Source organism: Curcuma longa, chromosome 10, assembly GCF_044706935.1.
Source record: "Curcuma longa cultivar G26 ecotype Majalengka, Jawa Barat chromosome 10, ITB_CL_G26_1.1, whole genome shotgun sequence".
In the NCBI taxonomy this organism is placed as follows: Eukaryota; Viridiplantae; Streptophyta; class Magnoliopsida; order Zingiberales; family Zingiberaceae; genus Curcuma; species Curcuma longa.
In genome coordinates, this window is record NC_133870.1 from 9,080,097 (window position 1) to 9,098,116 (window position 18,020).

The 18,020-nt window shown below is 43.0% G+C and overlaps 5 protein-coding genes across 5 annotated transcripts; 3 read left to right on the forward strand and 2 right to left on the reverse strand.

The window, feature by feature from the left end:
• Positions 1–252: 252 nt before the first annotated feature.
• LOC141836373 (patellin-3-like) lies at positions 253–2,490 on the reverse strand. The gene is made up of 4 exons (XM_074723845.1): positions 1,417–2,490; positions 808–932; positions 582–723; positions 253–504 (listed from the first exon to the last, which is right to left on the reverse strand). The coding sequence occupies exons 1-4, from the start codon at positions 2,488–2,490 to the stop codon at positions 253–255; spliced, it is 1,593 nt and encodes a 530-aa protein (XP_074579946.1).
• A 1,093-nt stretch (positions 2,491–3,583) lies between these two features.
• On the forward strand, positions 3,584–6,556 carry LOC141835805 (uncharacterized). The gene is made up of 4 exons (XM_074723177.1): positions 3,584–3,694; positions 4,488–4,591; positions 4,954–5,043; positions 6,212–6,556. Exons 1-4 carry the CDS (start codon positions 3,638–3,640, stop codon positions 6,324–6,326), a joined length of 366 nt encoding a protein of 121 aa, XP_074579278.1. The 5' UTR covers positions 3,584–3,637; the 3' UTR covers positions 6,327–6,556.
• Positions 6,557–9,127: 2,571 nt separating this feature from the next.
• On the forward strand, positions 9,128–11,196 carry LOC141835804 (putative alkaline/neutral invertase D). Its single transcript, XM_074723176.1, has 4 exons — positions 9,128–9,550; positions 9,684–10,115; positions 10,181–10,739; positions 10,815–11,196. The coding sequence occupies exons 1-4, from the start codon at positions 9,128–9,130 to the stop codon at positions 11,108–11,110; spliced, it is 1,710 nt and encodes a 569-aa protein (XP_074579277.1). The 3' UTR covers positions 11,111–11,196.
• Positions 11,197–12,092: 896 nt separating this feature from the next.
• LOC141836119 (V-type proton ATPase 16 kDa proteolipid subunit) lies at positions 12,093–15,111 on the forward strand. The gene is made up of 3 exons (XM_074723530.1): positions 12,093–12,310; positions 12,401–12,686; positions 14,724–15,111. The coding sequence occupies exons 1-3, from the start codon at positions 12,235–12,237 to the stop codon at positions 14,854–14,856; spliced, it is 495 nt and encodes a 164-aa protein (XP_074579631.1). The 5' UTR covers positions 12,093–12,234; the 3' UTR covers positions 14,857–15,111.
• A 380-nt stretch (positions 15,112–15,491) lies between these two features.
• On the reverse strand, positions 15,492–17,500 carry LOC141835602 (exocyst complex component EXO70C2-like). Its single transcript, XM_074722990.1, is given in 2 exon segments — positions 15,492–17,081; positions 17,084–17,500. Coding segments are annotated over 2 exon segments (2,007 nt in total).
• Positions 17,501–18,020: the final 520 nt, after the last annotated feature.

Genomic DNA, 18,020 nt, shown 5'->3' on the forward strand with positions numbered 1-18,020 from the left:
TCAGATTCCCTACTTGTTCAAAAGCAAAAGTAAAGCCAGTCATAATCTTTTGACCTAACCCTAGAAGTATCACTGCAAGAATGAAACAAATGAGGAACATCTGTAGATAACTCATGATCATATCGAATGTAGACAGATAACTCACTAGCCCACACAAGATTTGCATCAACTAATTCACAACTGTAGAATTCTTACTAGGTTGGTTGCTAATTATCGATACGCATTCATTTTTCGGCTACAATTTGGACTGACTCAGTTTGAGCTCTTGATCTTGTATCTGCAGAGGAGGTTCTTCTTTTTGGAGGATGTATTGTGCACTGAAAGAACAATCTTCCCGGGCTCGCCAACCTTGAAGGTGTCCTTCAATATAGGGTCATCCATGGCGGACAGCTTCCTCTCCTTTTGCACGACCACCGTGTACCGGCCTGCCAAACTCGGGACAAACTCAGCACTGTATGTGACATCCCAGCCGAGAATTCGAAGCTCCCAAACGATAATGCATTTCTGCACAGCACTACTGCAATCCTGAATCCATCCAACAGCTGATTGTTTTAGTGGATCAAAAGGATTCAACCGCTTACCTCGCTAACCAGTATCTCAACATCTTGCTTCACTGATGGCTTGATAGTGAGGTGTGTAGCAGCATCAGCAATGGTGAAATCAGGGTCATTCTCCCTGCTCAAGCCTCCATATTGGACCGGAACTTGCTCGGGCACAATGTATCTATCAGAGAAAAGTCGATCGATGCTCAATGGAGAGACTATCAAAAAATGGTTAAGTAAACAAGAACAGAGGGCAGATTTCAACTTAAAAAGGGTCTCAGATGTCTTTGAGGGCCCTGCAAACACAAACTTGCTCCTGGTCCTCTTGGTGAAGAAGGGACTCATCATTCGATGAAACGCGAGGTACCACCACGGAACGTTGATGAATATCTAGCAATTGCGATCAATGTTTGTCACATTAGCTACAAATTTACAAGCTCATGATTCCGAAAACCTAATCAACACATGCCTAAGTTACTGAATAAGCCTTGTTTCAGGTGTGCCATGAATGCTGCTTTAAGATGTTACACACAGATACAAGAAATTTAAACTGATTAAAGCAACTCAACTCTATGGATCATGTTGTTCTCCTTTTCTTTTTCAAAACTAGTTCATCAAAATGAAATTCAGTGATGAAAAAATAAAGTGCATTGAGCAAGAGACAGACTGATCAACTCCATGGATCATGTTCTTCTCCTGTTCATTTCTTAGTGAAGTTCATCAAAATGAAATTTTGGTAATTAGAAAGCTCCATGGATCGTGTTGTTCTCCTTTTCATTTTCTGAGTAAAGTTCATCACACTAAGCAAGAAGCAAGTGATAAAACAAGCAATTTGAGGATTCTCTGAAACAATGGAAGGAAGGAATTAAGCTACCTGCTTGGCCACAAACTCAGGGTAGTTGTCTTGGAGCAGAGCAAAGGCGAGGCGGATCTCCTTCGCCGGCCGGATTGCGTTCTTGAGGTCGGCGACCTGCACCATTGTCGAGATACCTCCCGGAGTGAAGTTGAGCAGGTCGCGGATGCCCTTCTCCAGGTGCTGTATCCTCCACCTCAAGAACCGCTTCTTCTTCTCCTCGTCGGCGAACACCAGAGAGTGCATCGCCTTGCTTTGGAGCTCGCCGTAGACGCTGTAGCACACGGGGTGGCCTGCCCTGTCGGCGCCGTGCATGAAGACCACCCTCTCCAAATCAGGGACGCCGAGGTCCTCTTCAAGGAGGGCTTCGACGCCGAACTCCTCCCTCCACAGCACGGCAGCCTTGAGCATGGCCATGGCTTCCTTGGCGTCGAAGTCCCTCGCGCGGAGGAACTTGAGGAGCACGGTGTCGCTCCTCTCGTCAGCCAGAAGGGGGACGCCCCAAATGAGTACCTCAGGGGCGGTCTTCTCAACCTCCTTCTCGGTTGGCAGAGCGACGACGGAGACCACGGTCTCCTCTATGGCTTCCACCGTCTTGGCCCCGTCCTCGTCCGCCTTGACGGCATTATGCACCAGCTTTCCCTCATCTTCCTCTTCCGACGCCGGATTCCGCAAATATTCCGGTGGAGTAGGAACAGGAGGCCCCTCCTGCTGGTTTTTTCCGGCAGGAAGAGGCGGGGAGAAGTCGTGGCCGGCGAGGGCGGCACGAACAAGCTGTTTGAGTTCGTCGAGGGCTTTCTTCTCGTGGTCGCCGAGGTCGGCGACGAAGGTACTCTCCTCCGAGAAGACGCCAGCGTCGAAAGTAGAGGCCGCCATCGCATTCTCCTCCAAGGCGACGGCCCGCCTCTCCTCGGCCGCCTCCGCTGCCAGGGCCGAGAGCAAAGCCATCTTCCTCGGCCGCTTCTCCGGCTCGGGAACCGGCGGCGACTGCTTCACCAGCTCTTTCATCGGCGCCACCGCCACCTCTCCGACCACGACCTCCTCGTTCGCCGCTGCAGCTGCAGCCGCTGCCTTCGCCACGTTCGCTTCCGCCATGTGCGTCGGGCTTCGTACTGCCATGAAAGTGGTGTGGGAAGACAGAGACTGGATATAAAACACGGCCACTGGACTGTCGACGCGACGGGTACAATTTACGGGTACATTTGCGTCAGCCATTTTCTTTTTTTTTTATTTTTCTTTGTGAGAATTTTTTTTTAAAAAAATTATATATATATATATATAATTGTTACGCTGCACCACGAAGGATCCGTGATGTGTGCGCGACACCCGCGATCCACTGCCCTTGCCGCGCCGTCTGGTCATCGTCAATCGTTGCTTGGGCCGCGATCGACGCGCCACTCGTTGGCGCTTCGGTCGGTGTCGGATTCCGACTGGATAGTGGCCAGAATCCGATAAATTTGGCTAGAAACAGCCGCCCCCCACTACACAGCCACTGTCAACATCGATCGGATCGGATTCTGACTGAATCGCGGCCGAAGACCGACCGAGGAAGGATCGACGTCCGACGCCGACCCTTCCTCGGTTAATCTCCGGTCGCGATTCGGTCGGAATCCGACCCGATCGGCGTCGATAGTGGTCGCGTCGTTTCTGGGCAAATCTTGGTCGGAGACCGACCGAGGAAGGACCAACATCGATGCTGCCACTGCCGACCCTGTTTCCAATCGAATTCCGTCGGATTCCAGTCGGAATCCGACGCCGGATGGAGTGTTGGCGAGTGGCACGCCAATCGCGCCCGAAGACGGCGGTCGGACGGTGCGGCGATGGGTCGCGGGTGTCACGCACGGGTCGTGGATTCTTCGTCGCACAACGTAGTATTTTTTTTCTCTCTCTATCTCTATATATATATATATATATATATAAATGTTTCATATTCTAAAAATATTTTTATTTTAATAACTTTAGCTAAAAACTGCTTTACTAAAATATATTTTCACAAGAATAAAAATTTGAATAATTTTCATCAAAATTACTTCAATAATATTTAATTACTTTTACCAAATTAAATCGCCTATAATCTAATTAAAATAATTAATATTGAAATAATTATATGAGCGAGCGCCGCCGCCGCCGCCGCCGCCGCCGACTCCCATCGCGGATCTCTGTTTGCGCCTCGCTTTCCACTGTAGCCGCTGCTGCCGGCGAGATCCCCAGCGACGGCACCGTCATCTCCGCCTTTGACCACATGCTCGTCGATTTCTACGCCCCCTGGTGTGGCCACTGCAAGCGGCTTGCTCCCGAGGTATGCGTCCCTACCAAAGTTTATCTTTTTCTTGCTTTTTTTTTCGCCTCGACTATTTTGCGTTTGACCGAAAAGTGGATCCAGGATCTGAGCGTCAGGAGATGGAAGGAGTTACTTTTATTTTATGCTATTTTGCAATCAATAACCTAACAAACAGTTTCTAGAGTTCCATTGTTGGAATTGGCCGATCTTTTTCCATGGACATCCCTTAATCATATTAGATATAAAACAGAATCTGCAATGATAGGTTTTTCTGGATGATTATGGCGTGCATAAAAATGATAAATTCTTTTCTTTTCGCTGACTACTAGACTTTGGCGATGCAAGAACGTGATTTGGTGTCTTGTAATGACAATTTGTTTACAGTGGCAGAATCAGGAAGGAAATCGGGAGGGAAATAATTTCAAGTAAATGGTTCTTAAAGAATTAGGTTTATGTATGCCATGAAGCAAGTTCATAGCTTAATTAACCTTCACATAGTTGGGTTTAGTATTTAGCTAGATCATTCCATTCTAGTGCTATAATCTCATTCAATCATCATACTAAGTTCCTCATGATTCAATTAAATACTTCACCATAAAATCCAAAATGCAGTAGCATCTCAGTAGCTTTAAAACAACTTTGCTAGAACTCAAAATCCAAAATGCCTTGAAGGCTCGAGATCGGAATCCAATTTAAGATATTAAATTACTATCCTAGAACTCAAAGCATTTGCTGTTATAATTTCTCACTCTCACTCTCTTCTAGAAATACATGTATATAACAATGTCAAATTTTTTTTTCGATTTTGCAGTTGGATGCAACTGCTCCAGTGCTGGCTCAGCTTAATGAACCAATAGTGATTGCTAAGATAAATGCTGACAAATACAGAAAGCTTGCTTCCAAATACGAAATAGAGTAAGTGTTCTTTTCACTTTGAGTTCCTTGAAGAGCAATACTATTACTGCTACATGAATCCTACCTCACACAAGATAGTAAATTTGTAAAAATATCATTATGGCACGGGTTGATAAAGTCACAGATATGCTTAAGGAAGCTTAATTCCTAACTGAAATGTGAACCATTCGTCATGATCTGGAGAATTCCTATATGAGGGATGAACACCTTGCTTATAGCAATGTTTCAATTGCTGCTTCATAACCAAAGGGTAGCACAAGACAGGAATACACATGACACTGAAATATTGATAAATGCTGAATTTTATTCATATATAATTGAGAGTGTATGCTGAGAAAATGTAAATGGACTTGTACTAGCAGTGGGGAGATTTTGTTGATTCATTTGAAGTCAGTACAAGCTCGAGACTGCCCAAACTTCTGGTCTGGGATGGAAATGAGGAATACCCCACAGTAAGTACATACTTGCGTTCATCAAAGTAAAGCCCATTTTTCAATTACTAATTCATTGTATCTTTTTGTTACCCATTACTATCATCCAAATTCCTGTGTTAAATTTTTTGGCTATTTAATTGTTAGTAGCTGAATCATCATTCATCTTTATCTCTTGTCCCGATTTACATTATCCTGCGGAAGCTGTTTCTTAAAGTTATGACGGTTATCATAGATACATTTACATTCATAAGAAGCTAACTTGATGTATGGATGGAGTGTTATTCATATTCTGCCGTGTTCCAATAGTTTGAAACTTCAAACTCATAACCAATTATTGAGCACGAAATACTGGGGAAATTAGATGCTCCAAAATAATAACAAGAAACATTCATCGAAGCTAAAGGGCATCTGCTCCTTTCTCAGACTTGAGGCCTCATTTTTTTTTTTCCGAATAACTTGTTCAAACTGGAGATTTTGATCTGGCTTATTTTTCTTATCCTTTGCTCAAATATTAGTGTAAGAGCAAATTCACAAACCATTTAATAAGTCTTTATCAGTAACCAAGTTGCTGCATGGCAGTATTCTACAAAAGTTTCACCCTTATGGAACATGGTTCAGTAAGCCTGCTAAATACATACAGTACAAGCTTTTACTAGTATGCATAAACTCTTCCAATAAAAAGGTTTCTTAAGTTGATATATTTTATATATTAGAGAATAAGATCTTCTATCTTGACAGTTATGACAATGATGCTCCAATATTTAACAGTTTACTCCTAGACATTGACACGATTTGTGTCTATTAGTGAGATACTGAGACAACATATGGTATGGAGCCGGCATCTACCTAAATTCAACTATGCAATGTTTATTTCAGTAGTGATGGGCTCATTTGGTATCTTGCACAAGACACTATATATTGCTTGCATATATATGTTTACTTGCTTTAATGCATCTTCGGTCGTTAGCATATAATTGCACTGGTGGATTTTACCCCTGACATGTGATAAGCATCCCCCTTTTAAGTATCAACATATCTGAAATATGACCTTGTTGTCGAAAAACATTTATCGATAGCCTTCACTGATAGCCTTTTCTACTAAGATTTGCTTGTGTTCTTTACAACAACCCAAGGCAGTTTTCATATTTCATGTTTATTCTGATGATCGGTTTTTGTTACATGGAAGGTTGTTGGCTCAGAAACTCTGGATGATGATGATCAAGGCTCACAGATTAGTCGATTCCTTGAAGGAGAAACGATATAAAGGAAGATTGGGGCCCTTCATTCATTGGCTTCATTAACTCGATGATAAGCATTAGGACCGTCTACCTTTCGTATTCGTCGTTGCTGTTCTAACATTCATTTGAAGCTTTAGTCGAAGTGAGGATATCTCATCGACAGACGATATCATGCAGCACCAGGTGACAAGACTGAAATTGTGGTAGATTATAGGACCACTAAATTGTTTGTTATCACTTCAATAACTTCTGTTAAATAGCCATTTTCATAGTTCATGTTGCATCATTTCATATATTTAGAGCGTGCATAAATTATATTTCGAATTTACTTAATAAATAAATTAGGAGGAAAGATCATTTACCTCTAAAATTAATCAGGCAAAATATGAACATTTGAATTATATAAAAACACATTTTAGATCTGTTTTGCTTTCGATTATTAATAAATAAATAAATAAATAATTTACTGGAAAAAAACAGCAATCATTATTAGTGGCTTCAAATAAAAACAGCAATTCGCCTTGCACATTAATTTGAATTTAAAGCAAGTTAAGTGATTAAAGTAAGTTAATTTCATTTAAATTCTTTGTTATTAAAGGATAGTGAAGAAAACTTTTTTATTTTAATTTCATTTAAATTCTTTTCAATGTCATGTATACTTATCTCATCTTTCTTCATCATTCTTCAACACTGTTTAGAGCAATTTGGTAGCTCGTAAGGTTTATAATCTTGAGATCACAAGTTCAAATTCGATCTTGTAAGGTTTATAATCTTGAGGTCACGAGTTCAAATTTGATCTCCGTAATATAAAAAAATAAAGGATAAGTGGAAAACTAATTAATAACTATGGGGAGGGGGCAAATCCAAAAAAGGAGAAATAAATAAAGATAGTAGTAGTTTTTTTTTCTTTTTCAACAAATGATGGAATTCATCATTCCAACCGTCACACAATTAACCTATAATTATTTATGAAAAGATAAATCAAGAAGTAATATTTTTTCCCAATAGCGCATTTGAATTATGGATGTTGGAATTCGTCATCCTAGTAGCCCTACATAGTTATCCTACAACCATTTATGAAAAGGTAAATCAAGAAGTAATATTTTTTTTTCCTAATAGCGCATTTGAATTGTGGATGCTCGAGTGATTAGCATCATCTATTGTCCAGGGACAAAGTCAATTATATTGGAAACAATCAAACTAATCTTCTTTTAGTTTTATCATCCAATTTATTTATCTTTGATAGATATATGAGAAGGTGGAAAAGTCTTGGTAAGTAATTGTTCATTTCGTGCACTTGTCGTTGCATGTTTCACGTTATGTTTACTTGGATTGAAGTCAAAAGCCGATGCCTTGTTGAACAATCTGCTCTCTCTCTCTCTCTCTCTCTCTCTCTCTCTCTCTCTCTCTTTTCTTTTATTTATTCGGTCAAAACTTGAAGGAAACATCTCAATTCTTTCCAACTTTAAGTTGAATTAATGGGAAGCATCATGATCTTGGTGGTGGGATTGGCTTTTTAAAACGACATTTTATATGCTTTTTGAGTTTTCATTCAATTTTGGGAAAAATCCATTTCTTATTTTTATTTTTGCTATGTATATTTGAGTAGCTCAATCGAGTTAGACGAGTTAGTTAAATAGTTTAGTAGATCATTAAAGTATTTGGGCAAGTCGATTGGTCTTGGTCAATTTATTAAATATGTCTTTTATTTAAATTTTTTAATTTCTAATATCAATTCCCACATTTTGGGGTAGTTGCCAACGTGGACTTTGTGTTGGTCAACTTTAGATGTTGACTATTGACAAAGCCTATCTATGTTGGATAAAGTCAAAAGTAGAAAAAAAAAGGCATCTCTTTTTTTTTTATTGTGAAAAAGGGATCTCATTTTTTTTTAAAAAAAACTTTATAGTGTAGAGCAATTTATTCTAATTTAATCAAAATTATTAATAGAAATTATTATATAAAAATATTTTTTATTAAAATCATTATAATTTGGTCCAAATTAATTGGATATTATTATAGTAGTTATAACCATACCAGCTACATTAACTACTATACACAATTTTATTCAACTCTATTATCATATAGTATTATTTAATCAAATAAATTTATTTAATTCACATGAAACTAAAATTTTGTATTTTTTAAAAGTATTACAAACGATAATTTAATGAATAAATTAGGAAAATTTGTCAGAAAACATATTTCTATAATTCTCTGAAATAGAATATAATAATATTTATTGGCAGTGGATAATGAGATTAGTCTATGTAAATGATACTTTATTATGATAATCTTTATAATAATTGAAATTTCTAATTATTTGACATAAAATTTGACTCGTTAATTAATCCGGATTGGATTCGGTGGGCCCGACAACCCGTTAAGTGCGCCCAAAACGCGCAAAGCCGGCAATTACCCAGGAAACCGCGATTTATTAGCACTAATGCGGATGAAAACCGGGAGTAGCCGGCGAGTCATCAGAAGTCAACCCGTCGCCAACGCGGGGTCTTCCAGACCTCGTGCGTTTTACCGGCTATGGCCCGTCGCATTTAGAACTGCAAAATTACTTCATTCCCTCCTTTTTTTTTTCTCTTCCACTTTCCTTTCCTATAAATTGCTCCCTCTTCTCTTTGATCTCCTTCTTTCCCCTCTCTCTCTGTTTTCTCGATCTCAAGATCATTCGACCCTTCTTCGTCCCCTCTGCATCTTCTAGGTTTGTTTCTCCTCTGATTTTCGACGGGTTGTAAGATTTGGGCTGTGTTGATGAAGAAATTCGACTCTGTTTCAGTTTTCTTGTGAAAATTTGTGATTTTTGTATGGCTATGGAGCTTAATGCGGCGGATTGATGCAGATCGTCGAGGATGCCTCCCTTGCGGACGGTGGAAGTAGCGGAGAACGGGGCGCGCGACGCGATGGGACTGCGCAAGGTCGACTCCCGCGCCTCGATCGCGGAGGCAGGCGACCTCGACCTGGCGCGGCTTCCCGATCGGCCTCGGTTCAAGATGGAGCGGAAGAGGTCGTTCGACGAGCGCTCGCTCAGCGAGCACTTGGCCGGGGGGAGTCTCCGTCAGGTCGATAGCATCGAGAGCATTTTCTCCCTCGGATGGCTGAGATCTGTGCTGGACTCGCCGGCCTCGTCGGGGTACCAGGTGTTCGAGCCGCACCCGATGATCGCGGAGGCCTGGGACGCGCTCCGGAAGTCCATCGTGCTCTTCCGCGGCCAGCCGGTGGGCACCATCGCCGCTCTGGATCAGGCGTCGGAAGAGGTCCTCAATTATGATCAGGTAACAGACGATTGCTAGGGTTTCCTCATCACAATCGATAAGGAAAGATTAAACCTATCCTTTTTCTGACCTATCCTTTTTCCTGAAAATTTGTTTGTTGATCGCTTAATTTGGGAATCCATATCAAACGCAGGTTTTCGTTCGTGATTTTGTGCCGAGTGCCATGGCTTTCCTAATGAACGGAGAGCACGACATAGTGAAGAATTTCCTCCTGAAGACTCTCCACCTCCAAGGGTGGGAGAAGAGGATCGATCGATTCAAGCTCGGGGAAGGCGTGATGCCTGCGAGCTTCAAAGTTCGCCATGATCCCATAAGGAAAAACGACAATTTGATCGCAGATTTCGGCGAGAGCGCGATCGGAAGAGTTGCGCCTGTGGACTCCGGTTTCTGGTGGATCATTCTTCTCCGGGCGTACACAAAAGCCACCGGGGACATGACTCTGGCAGAATCACCGGAGTGCCAGAGAGGGATGAGGCTCATACTAGCTTTGTGTTTGTCCGAAGGCTTCGAAACATTCCCGACCTTGCTCTGCGCAGACGGATGCTCGATGATCGATCGAAGAATGGTAGGTTAAACCTTTGCTTCTGTTTCTCTTCACTGCCACGCTCCATTGACAGACCAATCTCGCAGGGAGTTTATGGTTACCCTATCGAAATCCAAGCTCTGTTCTTCATGTCATTGAGATGCGCTCTATCGATGCTCAAACAAGACTCCGAAGGGAAGGAATTCATCGAGAGAATCGTCAAACGCCTGCACGCCTTGAGCTACCACATGCGGAACTATTTCTGGCTCGATTTCCAGCAGCTCAACGTCATCTACAGATACAAAACGGAGGAGTACTCTCACACGGCGGTGAACAAGTTCAACGTCATTCCGGACTCCATCCCCGATTGGATCTTCGACTTCATGCCGAACCGCGGTGGGTACTTCATCGGGAACGTGAGCCCTGCGAGAATGGACTTCAGATGGTTTGCCCTCGGCAACTGCATCGCCATTCTGTCTTCGCTTGCGACTCCGGAGCAGTCGGCGGCGATCATGGACCTGCTGGAAGAAAGGTGGGAGGAGCTCGTCGGCGAGATGCCACTGAAGATCGCGTACCCTGCTTTGGAGGGTCACGAATGGCGGATTGTGACCGGGTGTGACCCTAAGAACACCAGATGGAGCTACCACAATGGCGGAAGCTGGCCCGGTGAGTCACCTGCCCTCTCATCGATTTGCAGATTGAATCTAGTTTCTCATAGCAGTTTGCTTCTGTTCGTCGCAGTGCTCCTCTGGCTCTTCACCGCCGCATGCATCAAAACCGGGCGTCCCCAAATTGCCCGACGAGCGATCGATCTCGCAGAAAGCAGGCTGTCCAAGGACGGTTGGCCGGAGTACTACGACGGCAAGCTAGGCCGGTACGTCGGCAAACAAGCGAGGAAGTTCCAGACGTGGTCCATCGCGGGCTACTTGGTAGCGAAGATGATGCTCGAAGACCCTTCGCATCTCGGCATGATCTCTCTGGAGGAGGACAGGGCCATGAAGCCTCCTGTGAAGAGGTCTGCTTCATGGACGATCTGAAGCCTGGAGCTTGGAAGAAGAAGATCACTCCCTTGCACTATTCTTTCTTGTACACTGATTTGTTCTCTATTTTTTCTAGTATAATATTAAATTTAGGGAGTATAAAATATTTAGCTCTTTTAAATAAAAAAAAATAGAATTCGATTTTATGATTATCTATTAAAAATAAATTAAAAAATTATAATTAATCATGATAAAAAAGAAGATTAAATTTAACTCTTCGAATTACTGGAATGAATTGTTGGACCATTGTTTAAAAATGACTTTAGCAACTCATTTAGTTTGGAAATTAATTAATTTTTTATAAATTTAATGATATCATTATTTGTTCTAAAATAATAAAAAAATATCATTAAAAGTAAATATTATTTATGTCAGGATTTTAAGTTGAAATATTTATAGAGGTGTTATTGGGATGACATTAATGCCTCCTCACCCCGTCACTTATTCGTAATTAATACGAGATTCAAAGTTAAGCTATCAAAGGGATTAATCCATGATGCGGCAAACTAATTCATTAAAAATCTATTATATGATAGAGCAGAGCAGATCCAATCCACAAATTTAGTCGGTTGAAAATTTTTTGAAAAATCTCTTCATTCCGGAACATAGTTGAGTTGGTTACGACAAAACAGATTTACAGAAGAGGACAAGGGTTCAAATTTTATACCAATTGTAATTTTTTGATTTATTTCTTTATAGATGATCATGAAGTTATCGTGTAGGACCGCTAGAGTGGAAGCTTGTTAAAAAACAAAAAAAAATTAAATTTAGATTATATTTTAAATTTAAATTATAATTTTTAAATTTAAATTATAATTTAGACTAGATGAAATCTATTAATTCATTAAATTTTTTATTTTTATTTTAAAATTTAAAATAAATAAATAAATATTTTTAAGCTGTAGATCAATTCAAATTCACCGTAGGTCCCATCTATGTAAATTTATTTTAAAATAAATTGATAATTCGACCGGCTCAATTCATTGACCGGCTGTACATCTTGAGACTCTTTCACCTGAGCTTCTCCGACGACCCCATTTCTCCTCCATCGGTTAGGTTACGCGGAAAGGTTTAGGCTTTTGCAGGATTCGTAGGGTTTCCTTGTTCTTTCAGGCGGAATCATGTCTTCCTTCAGCGGCGACGAGACAGCTCCGTTCTTCGGTTTCCTCGGCGCCGCAGCCGCCCTCGTTTTCTCCTGTGATCCCATGATTCCTCAATCTTCGCTGTTATGTTCTGATTATGTTTTCGCTATTTCCTTATGTCGGTGCATTGACCGTCACTTTTTAGGCATGGGAGCGGCGTACGGGACGGCGAAGAGCGGCGTCGGCGTCGCGTCCATGGGTGTGATGCGGCCAGAACTGGTTATGAAGTCGATCGTGCCTGTGGTCATGGCAGGAGTGCTCGGGATCTATGGGTTGATTATTGCAGTGATCATTAGCACCGGGATCAACCCCAAGGCAAAGTCGTACTACCTCTTCGATGGCTACGCTCATCTCTCTTCCGGGCTCGCTTGCGGTCTTGCCGGTTTGTCCGCAGGCATGGCGATCGGGATCGTCGGCGATGCTGGTGTCCGGTATTTTTCTTCGGATCTGTTTTACTTTACGTATTCTGTTATGGTTTGGCATTTAGATATGAATTTTAATCGCATCGGGGATTAAATTAGACGCGTTCATCTAAGCTTGATACTTCCTTAAATCAGAGTGATTGTGCCGGTTTCAACATTCTGAGGCATGATTATGGTTGTTACTGCAGAGTAGATGACATCAATAATCTGCTATGGTAGTTCATTGTAGGCCATTATATCTTTATGCTATGCTTTATGATGTTTCACGAGACTTATTTTGTTGATGCATCTTTTTCCTCGTGAATTGAAGATTATGGAAATTTTTTTGCTTTTGTGTTTGAACGTGAGATCTTTTAGGCTTTATATGACATCATATAGCTTCTATTATTTGACATTCTAGCTTTATCAATTTAATATCTAAATCATCTGGAATCTTGATTATTAATTGCTGCATCTTTAATGGTGCATTTAGCTTTTCTTCTCAATTAGATCTTGTATAACTCACCATGTGGAGTTGGAACATGGCACATGGAAACATTAAATATTTTAGACTTTCTTGTTGGTTCTAAGTTTGTTCTCATGATATACCAGTTCATTTGGTTATTTATGTCTAATGGTGAGTATATAGATGTTTGTATAGGCTTATTGTAATTTGATCTAGGGAATTGCATATTGGTTTTTTTTTCTTCATTTCCCTCTCCATTATTTGGTTCATCCTTTTCTACACATTTATCTTACATCTTATCGTAGCAACTGATCTTCCTCTTAAATTTATCTTGTTTCCTTTTGTATAACATCATTAATGGGGGTTAAGATCAGTCTTTCTCTGCTGTTGACCAAAACTCCTTTTTTTCTTTTGGGTTCGAAGACTTTGGAACTCTCTTTCCTATAGGTCTTTCTTTTCAAGTGAACCTAATCATATCTTGATGCTATTTTTAATAATACATAATGATGCGGCACCGAGTTGGAGGACTGAACTTGAAGAAGGGTGCAATGGATGTTTCAGGGAAGAGCAGTGAAACAGAGAGGACATGAGGGATTCATGTTGGTAGTTTGGAGGTGAAATTTTTTCCTTCTCTGATCATGGACTGCTGCAATGGGAGAAGAGCTATCGACTATGAAAGGGGATTGAGGTCAGAGAGGGTGGAAGATGGAGGAGGCAGTGTGGAAAGGCAAAGCGTGAGGTAAGGGCGTGCAACTAGGAGATAGAGCACAACTAGTTCTTCTTTAGCAAAAGGTGGAATCCGCCACCCTAGTGGCCCTACACGGTCGGCCCCACGACTATCTGTGAGGAATTAAATCGAGAAGCTGCAGTTAGCCATGTAAGGGCGTGCAACTAGGAGATAGAGCACAACTAGTAGACATTAGCTTGATGGAGCGATTAATGGGTGTGGAGGTGATGAAGGACAATGCGATATATGGGATGGGCTAACTAGGATTGAGATTGAACCATCATACTTTAGCTCTGATAACGATTCATGTAGCACCAAGTTGTGGAGGAACAAACTTAAAGTGCTGGGCTTCCACAACAATAACCTTATTGAGAAGAAAATGTGTAGCGTAGTATGTAGCATAATTTTATAATTCAATGAAATAATCCGTAATATAGTACTTGTAATTATCTTCTAATTATATTTAGTGAATATTAATGTGTTTATGGCGATGAAAAAAATGTCAAGATAGTGGTTGCTACTGAATTAGTTGAATAACTTTCAACTAATGCTACAAAATTGTCGAACAGAGTTTCTTGTGTTAAATTCAACTTTGTTTGAGAAAAAGCCCACAATGCATCAAGACATGGGCATTTCTATGAAATGATGTATGTAGATCATAATAATTCTAAACATCACTAGATGCTTAACTAGTTGTTGGAGATACTGTAGAAATGACATATTGAATATATGTTTTAAATAAATTTTTCCCATCTAATTGGAGTTGACAAAGAAACTAGTAAACCTTACTGCCTCGTAGCATCATGAAGTTGATATTTCTTTCTGTAATTTGCAGCAATGACAGTTTTATCGCAACTGTGTGTGTCAATTTCAGGGCCAATGCACAGCAGCCAAAGTTGTTCGTCGGCATGATTCTTATTCTTATTTTCGCCGAAGCACTGGCACTCTACGGCCTCATTGTCGGTATCATTCTTTCCTCTCGCGCCGGTCAATCCAGGGCAGACTAGTCACCCAAGCTGCTACCCTAGGCATCTGCTTATGACTTGTGCTCCTTGCACTTGCGGCTTTCTCTTGATTTGGTGCTAGTCCTAATCGGCTATGTTTGTACCAAGAAAACTTTTCACAAACTATATAGTTCCGACAGATCTTGTTTTGGTTTATATGTGCAAATCTCAGTTGTAGGCTTGACTACTTCCTAATTTGCTACATAATCCGTGATGGATTACTAAATGGTTTCTATTGTTAACAGATTCATTCAAAGATGCTCTGCTTTCTGTTAGGTTCATTTGGTTGATTGAGAATCTTAGTAATGGTATTTGTTCTCCCAACTTGTTTCATCCTTTCCAGGGAACTTTCGGTCGGCCGCGGGAGGGATGCCGCCGGCGAGGCGTTTGGCCGACGGTCGCTCATCGGTGAGTTGAATAGTTATTAAATTGAAAGATGATCCAAACTTTGGCATTGAAACATTATAGACTTCTTAGAAGTTATGATAGATTTTAAAAGTCTGTACAAAAATCATGCAATATTTTATTTTTCAATCCGATAACAAAATTAATATTACCATAGAGATTGCTCGATGAATTGCCAATAAATCTACAGTTGTCTTCTTGTCTCAGTCCGGATCCGGCGCCGGCGATCTCTCTCACAGCCACCGCTTGCTGGCCGCAGCTGCAGTCGAGGTATTGCCCTCGAAAAGCTCGTCGATCATGTTCTCGATGTCTTCCGGCGCGAACTTGACGTACTTCTCCGTTTGCCTTCCGGGGTAGAAGTGCTGCGCGAAGCGGCCGAGGAAGGAGCGGTAGGCCGGCACCACCACCGCCGACAGCGACACCCGGAGCTCCGACTGCAGCTGCGCGTCGTTCACCACCCACGTGCTCTGCGTCTTGTGGATCTCGTCGATCATGGCGTTGAAGCTCTTGAACCGCTCCTTCAGCGCCGGCTTCGCCACCCCGCTCTTGCCGTGCGTCGTCAGCCCCTCGTCCCGCAGGCACGCCAGCACCCGCGACCACGTCTCCCGCTGGTAGTTCTTGTGGTACTGGCGCAGGTCCGTCGACCGCCGCCGGTACCACGCCTCCCCTAGCAGCTGGTGGATCTCCGGCGACTCTTTCACCTTCTTCGCCACGTACCGCCCGTTGTTCATCAAGAAGATGTTGCAGAGCGCCGGGTCTTTGTAGAGCCGCGACTTGGCCTCCAGGTTTGAGTCCAGCAGGTTCATGATCTCCGCCAGCTGCGCCGCGAATGGGTTGTGGTTCTCGGCGTCGCCGCCGCCGCTCTCTTCGTCGTCGTCGTCGGAGTGCTTGTGCTCTATAAATACTTGCTCCAGCGTGCCACGGTACTCATCGGCGTTCTTGAGGTAGTCCATCACGTGGCGGGTGAGTGGGTGCACGGCGCCGCCCGGCAGCGGCGTCTTCCCGTTGTCCGACTTGATGCTGCTCTCCAGATCGCAAAACATGGCCACGGCTGCCTCCCCCAACCGGCATTTCGCCACGGCGATCTCCGCCTTGGTGTTGGAGATGAACTCCGAGCAGGAATCGGGATCCTCGCCTTGGTCCGCTTCCGGCGGATCGGGGAGCAGAGCATCGATGCCCGGCGATGCGTCGCGCAGCGCCTGGTAGATGTCGACCACCTTGAAGAGCTTTTCGGAGGAGCGCTTGGTCATGGAGACGGCCTCCGCGAAGCTGAGCAGCTGGAGGACGGCGCTGCGCATGAAGGTTCGGAACAGGCGGTCGGAGACGTGGCGGTGGCCGGCGAAGACGGCCTCGCAGATGGCGTGCTCGGCGGGGAACGCGAGCGTGGTGGCGTGCTTGAAGGCCTTGGTCCACGACGCCACCTCGCCCTCGAGCGCCTCCCACGCCATCTTCGTCACGTCCTCGATGCTCACCTTCTCGAAGCCCAGCGCCGCCTCGAAGGCGTTGCGCCGCGCCACCGCGAACACCTGGCAGCACTCGATCGAGTACCCCGCGCTGATCATGATGCCCGCCACCGCCTGCAGCTTGGCCACCTTCTCCGCCGGATACGGCGGCGGCGATTCGCCGGTGTCAGAATCTACCTTATTGGCGGATGGATCATGGAGCAGAGCGTAGAGCTCTCCTTCGAGAAAGCACATCGCCTGGTGGAGCACGCCGCCGGCGCGGTTCATGGCCTGCTGGTACCCTGGATCCGACGAGAATCTCGCCACCGCCGTTGTCAGCTTAAATATCCTCTCCACCGCATCAACAAGAGCCGACGCCCCCCCTCCTCCTCCTCCACCTTCGCCTCGCCGGCCTCACACTTGGCAATCTCCTTCTCCACCAGCTGCACAAACCTCTCGACGGCGGATTCAGGGATGATGGGAGGCTCGCCGCCGTCTTCTACGGAGAGAAGGAGGGCTATGAAGTTATCGACGTCGGCGGAGATGGCGGTGGGGCTGGCATCGGCCTCCTCCGCATTCGCTTCTTCTTCTTCCTCTGTTGGGTTGGCTTCTTCTTCTTCTTCTTCTTCTTCCTCTCCCTCTTGAATTATGTCGTTGCTGCCTCTCTCCTTCTTCTCGTCGCATTCTTGCAGCTTGATGGCGCCCAAGGAGAGGTTGCGGTCGATCTCTCGCTGCTTCTCGCCGCGGACGGAGACGAAGCTGCTGGATTTTTTGGGGAGATGAGGGTGGCTGCTCGCCATTGGAGAAAAGGTACCAGTTTTTATTATTATTATTATTACACGGGGAAAAGGGTTATGAGAAGAGAAAGAGGACAAGAAAGAACATCTCAGACCAAAAGAAACAAAAAGAAAGAAAGGAAGAGAGAACAAAACGGGGGCGTTAAAGAGGAAAACTAGGAGAGTATATAGCTATATTTAGACAAGGTGATTGATCAAGTCTTCCAGATTTAATAGTTTAATTCGACCGGTCAATCATCTGATCCAATAAATTTCCTCAAAATTTGGCTGTGACTGTAAAATTAAAATTTTAATTATTTCAAAATTTTAATTTTTTAAAATATTAATTATTTTAATTAATTTGATTTAATTTCGATTTTAAAATTTTTAATAAATAAATTAAATTTTAAATCTCTAAATTTAAAAATTTTAAGTTTTTAATTCTAAATTAATTGAAAAAAAATTAAAATTGACCGTCTACTAACACAATATATGAATTGCAGAAGAGAATAGAAATGTAAGTTAACAAATGCAAAGCTAATTT

Coding starts and splice junctions, on each gene's coding strand:
- LOC141836119 (XM_074723530.1), top strand. CDS start 12,235: ATGTCTTCCTTCAGCGGCGACGAGACAGCTCCGTTCTTCGGTTTCCTC. Junction 12,311..12,400: donor AGCCGCCCTCGTTTTCTCCT/GTGATCCCATGA, acceptor GTCACTTTTTAG/GCATGGGAGCGGCGTACGGG. Junction 12,687..14,723: donor GTCGGCGATGCTGGTGTCCG/GTATTTTTCTTC, acceptor TGTCAATTTCAG/GGCCAATGCACAGCAGCCAA.
- LOC141835804 (XM_074723176.1), top strand. CDS start 9,128: ATGCCTCCCTTGCGGACGGTGGAAGTAGCGGAGAACGGGGCGCGCGAC. Junction 9,551..9,683: donor AGGTCCTCAATTATGATCAG/GTAACAGACGAT, acceptor TATCAAACGCAG/GTTTTCGTTCGTGATTTTGT. Junction 10,116..10,180: donor CGATGATCGATCGAAGAATG/GTAGGTTAAACC, acceptor CCAATCTCGCAG/GGAGTTTATGGTTACCCTAT.
- LOC141836373 (XM_074723845.1), bottom strand. CDS start 2,490: ATGGCGGAAGCGAACGTGGCGAAGGCAGCGGCTGCAGCTGCAGCGGCG. Junction 724..807: donor ACATCTGAGACCCTTTTTAA/GTTGAAATCTGC, acceptor TTTCTCTGATAG/ATACATTGTGCCCGAGCAAG. Junction 505..581: donor TTGAGATACTGGTTAGCGAG/GTAAGCGGTTGA, acceptor AGTGCTGTGCAG/AAATGCATTATCGTTTGGGA.
- LOC141835805 (XM_074723177.1), top strand. CDS start 3,638: ATGCTCGTCGATTTCTACGCCCCCTGGTGTGGCCACTGCAAGCGGCTT. Junction 4,592..4,953: donor GCTTCCAAATACGAAATAGA/GTAAGTGTTCTT, acceptor TTGTACTAGCAG/TGGGGAGATTTTGTTGATTC. Junction 5,044..6,211: donor GAAATGAGGAATACCCCACA/GTAAGTACATAC, acceptor GTTACATGGAAG/GTTGTTGGCTCAGAAACTCT.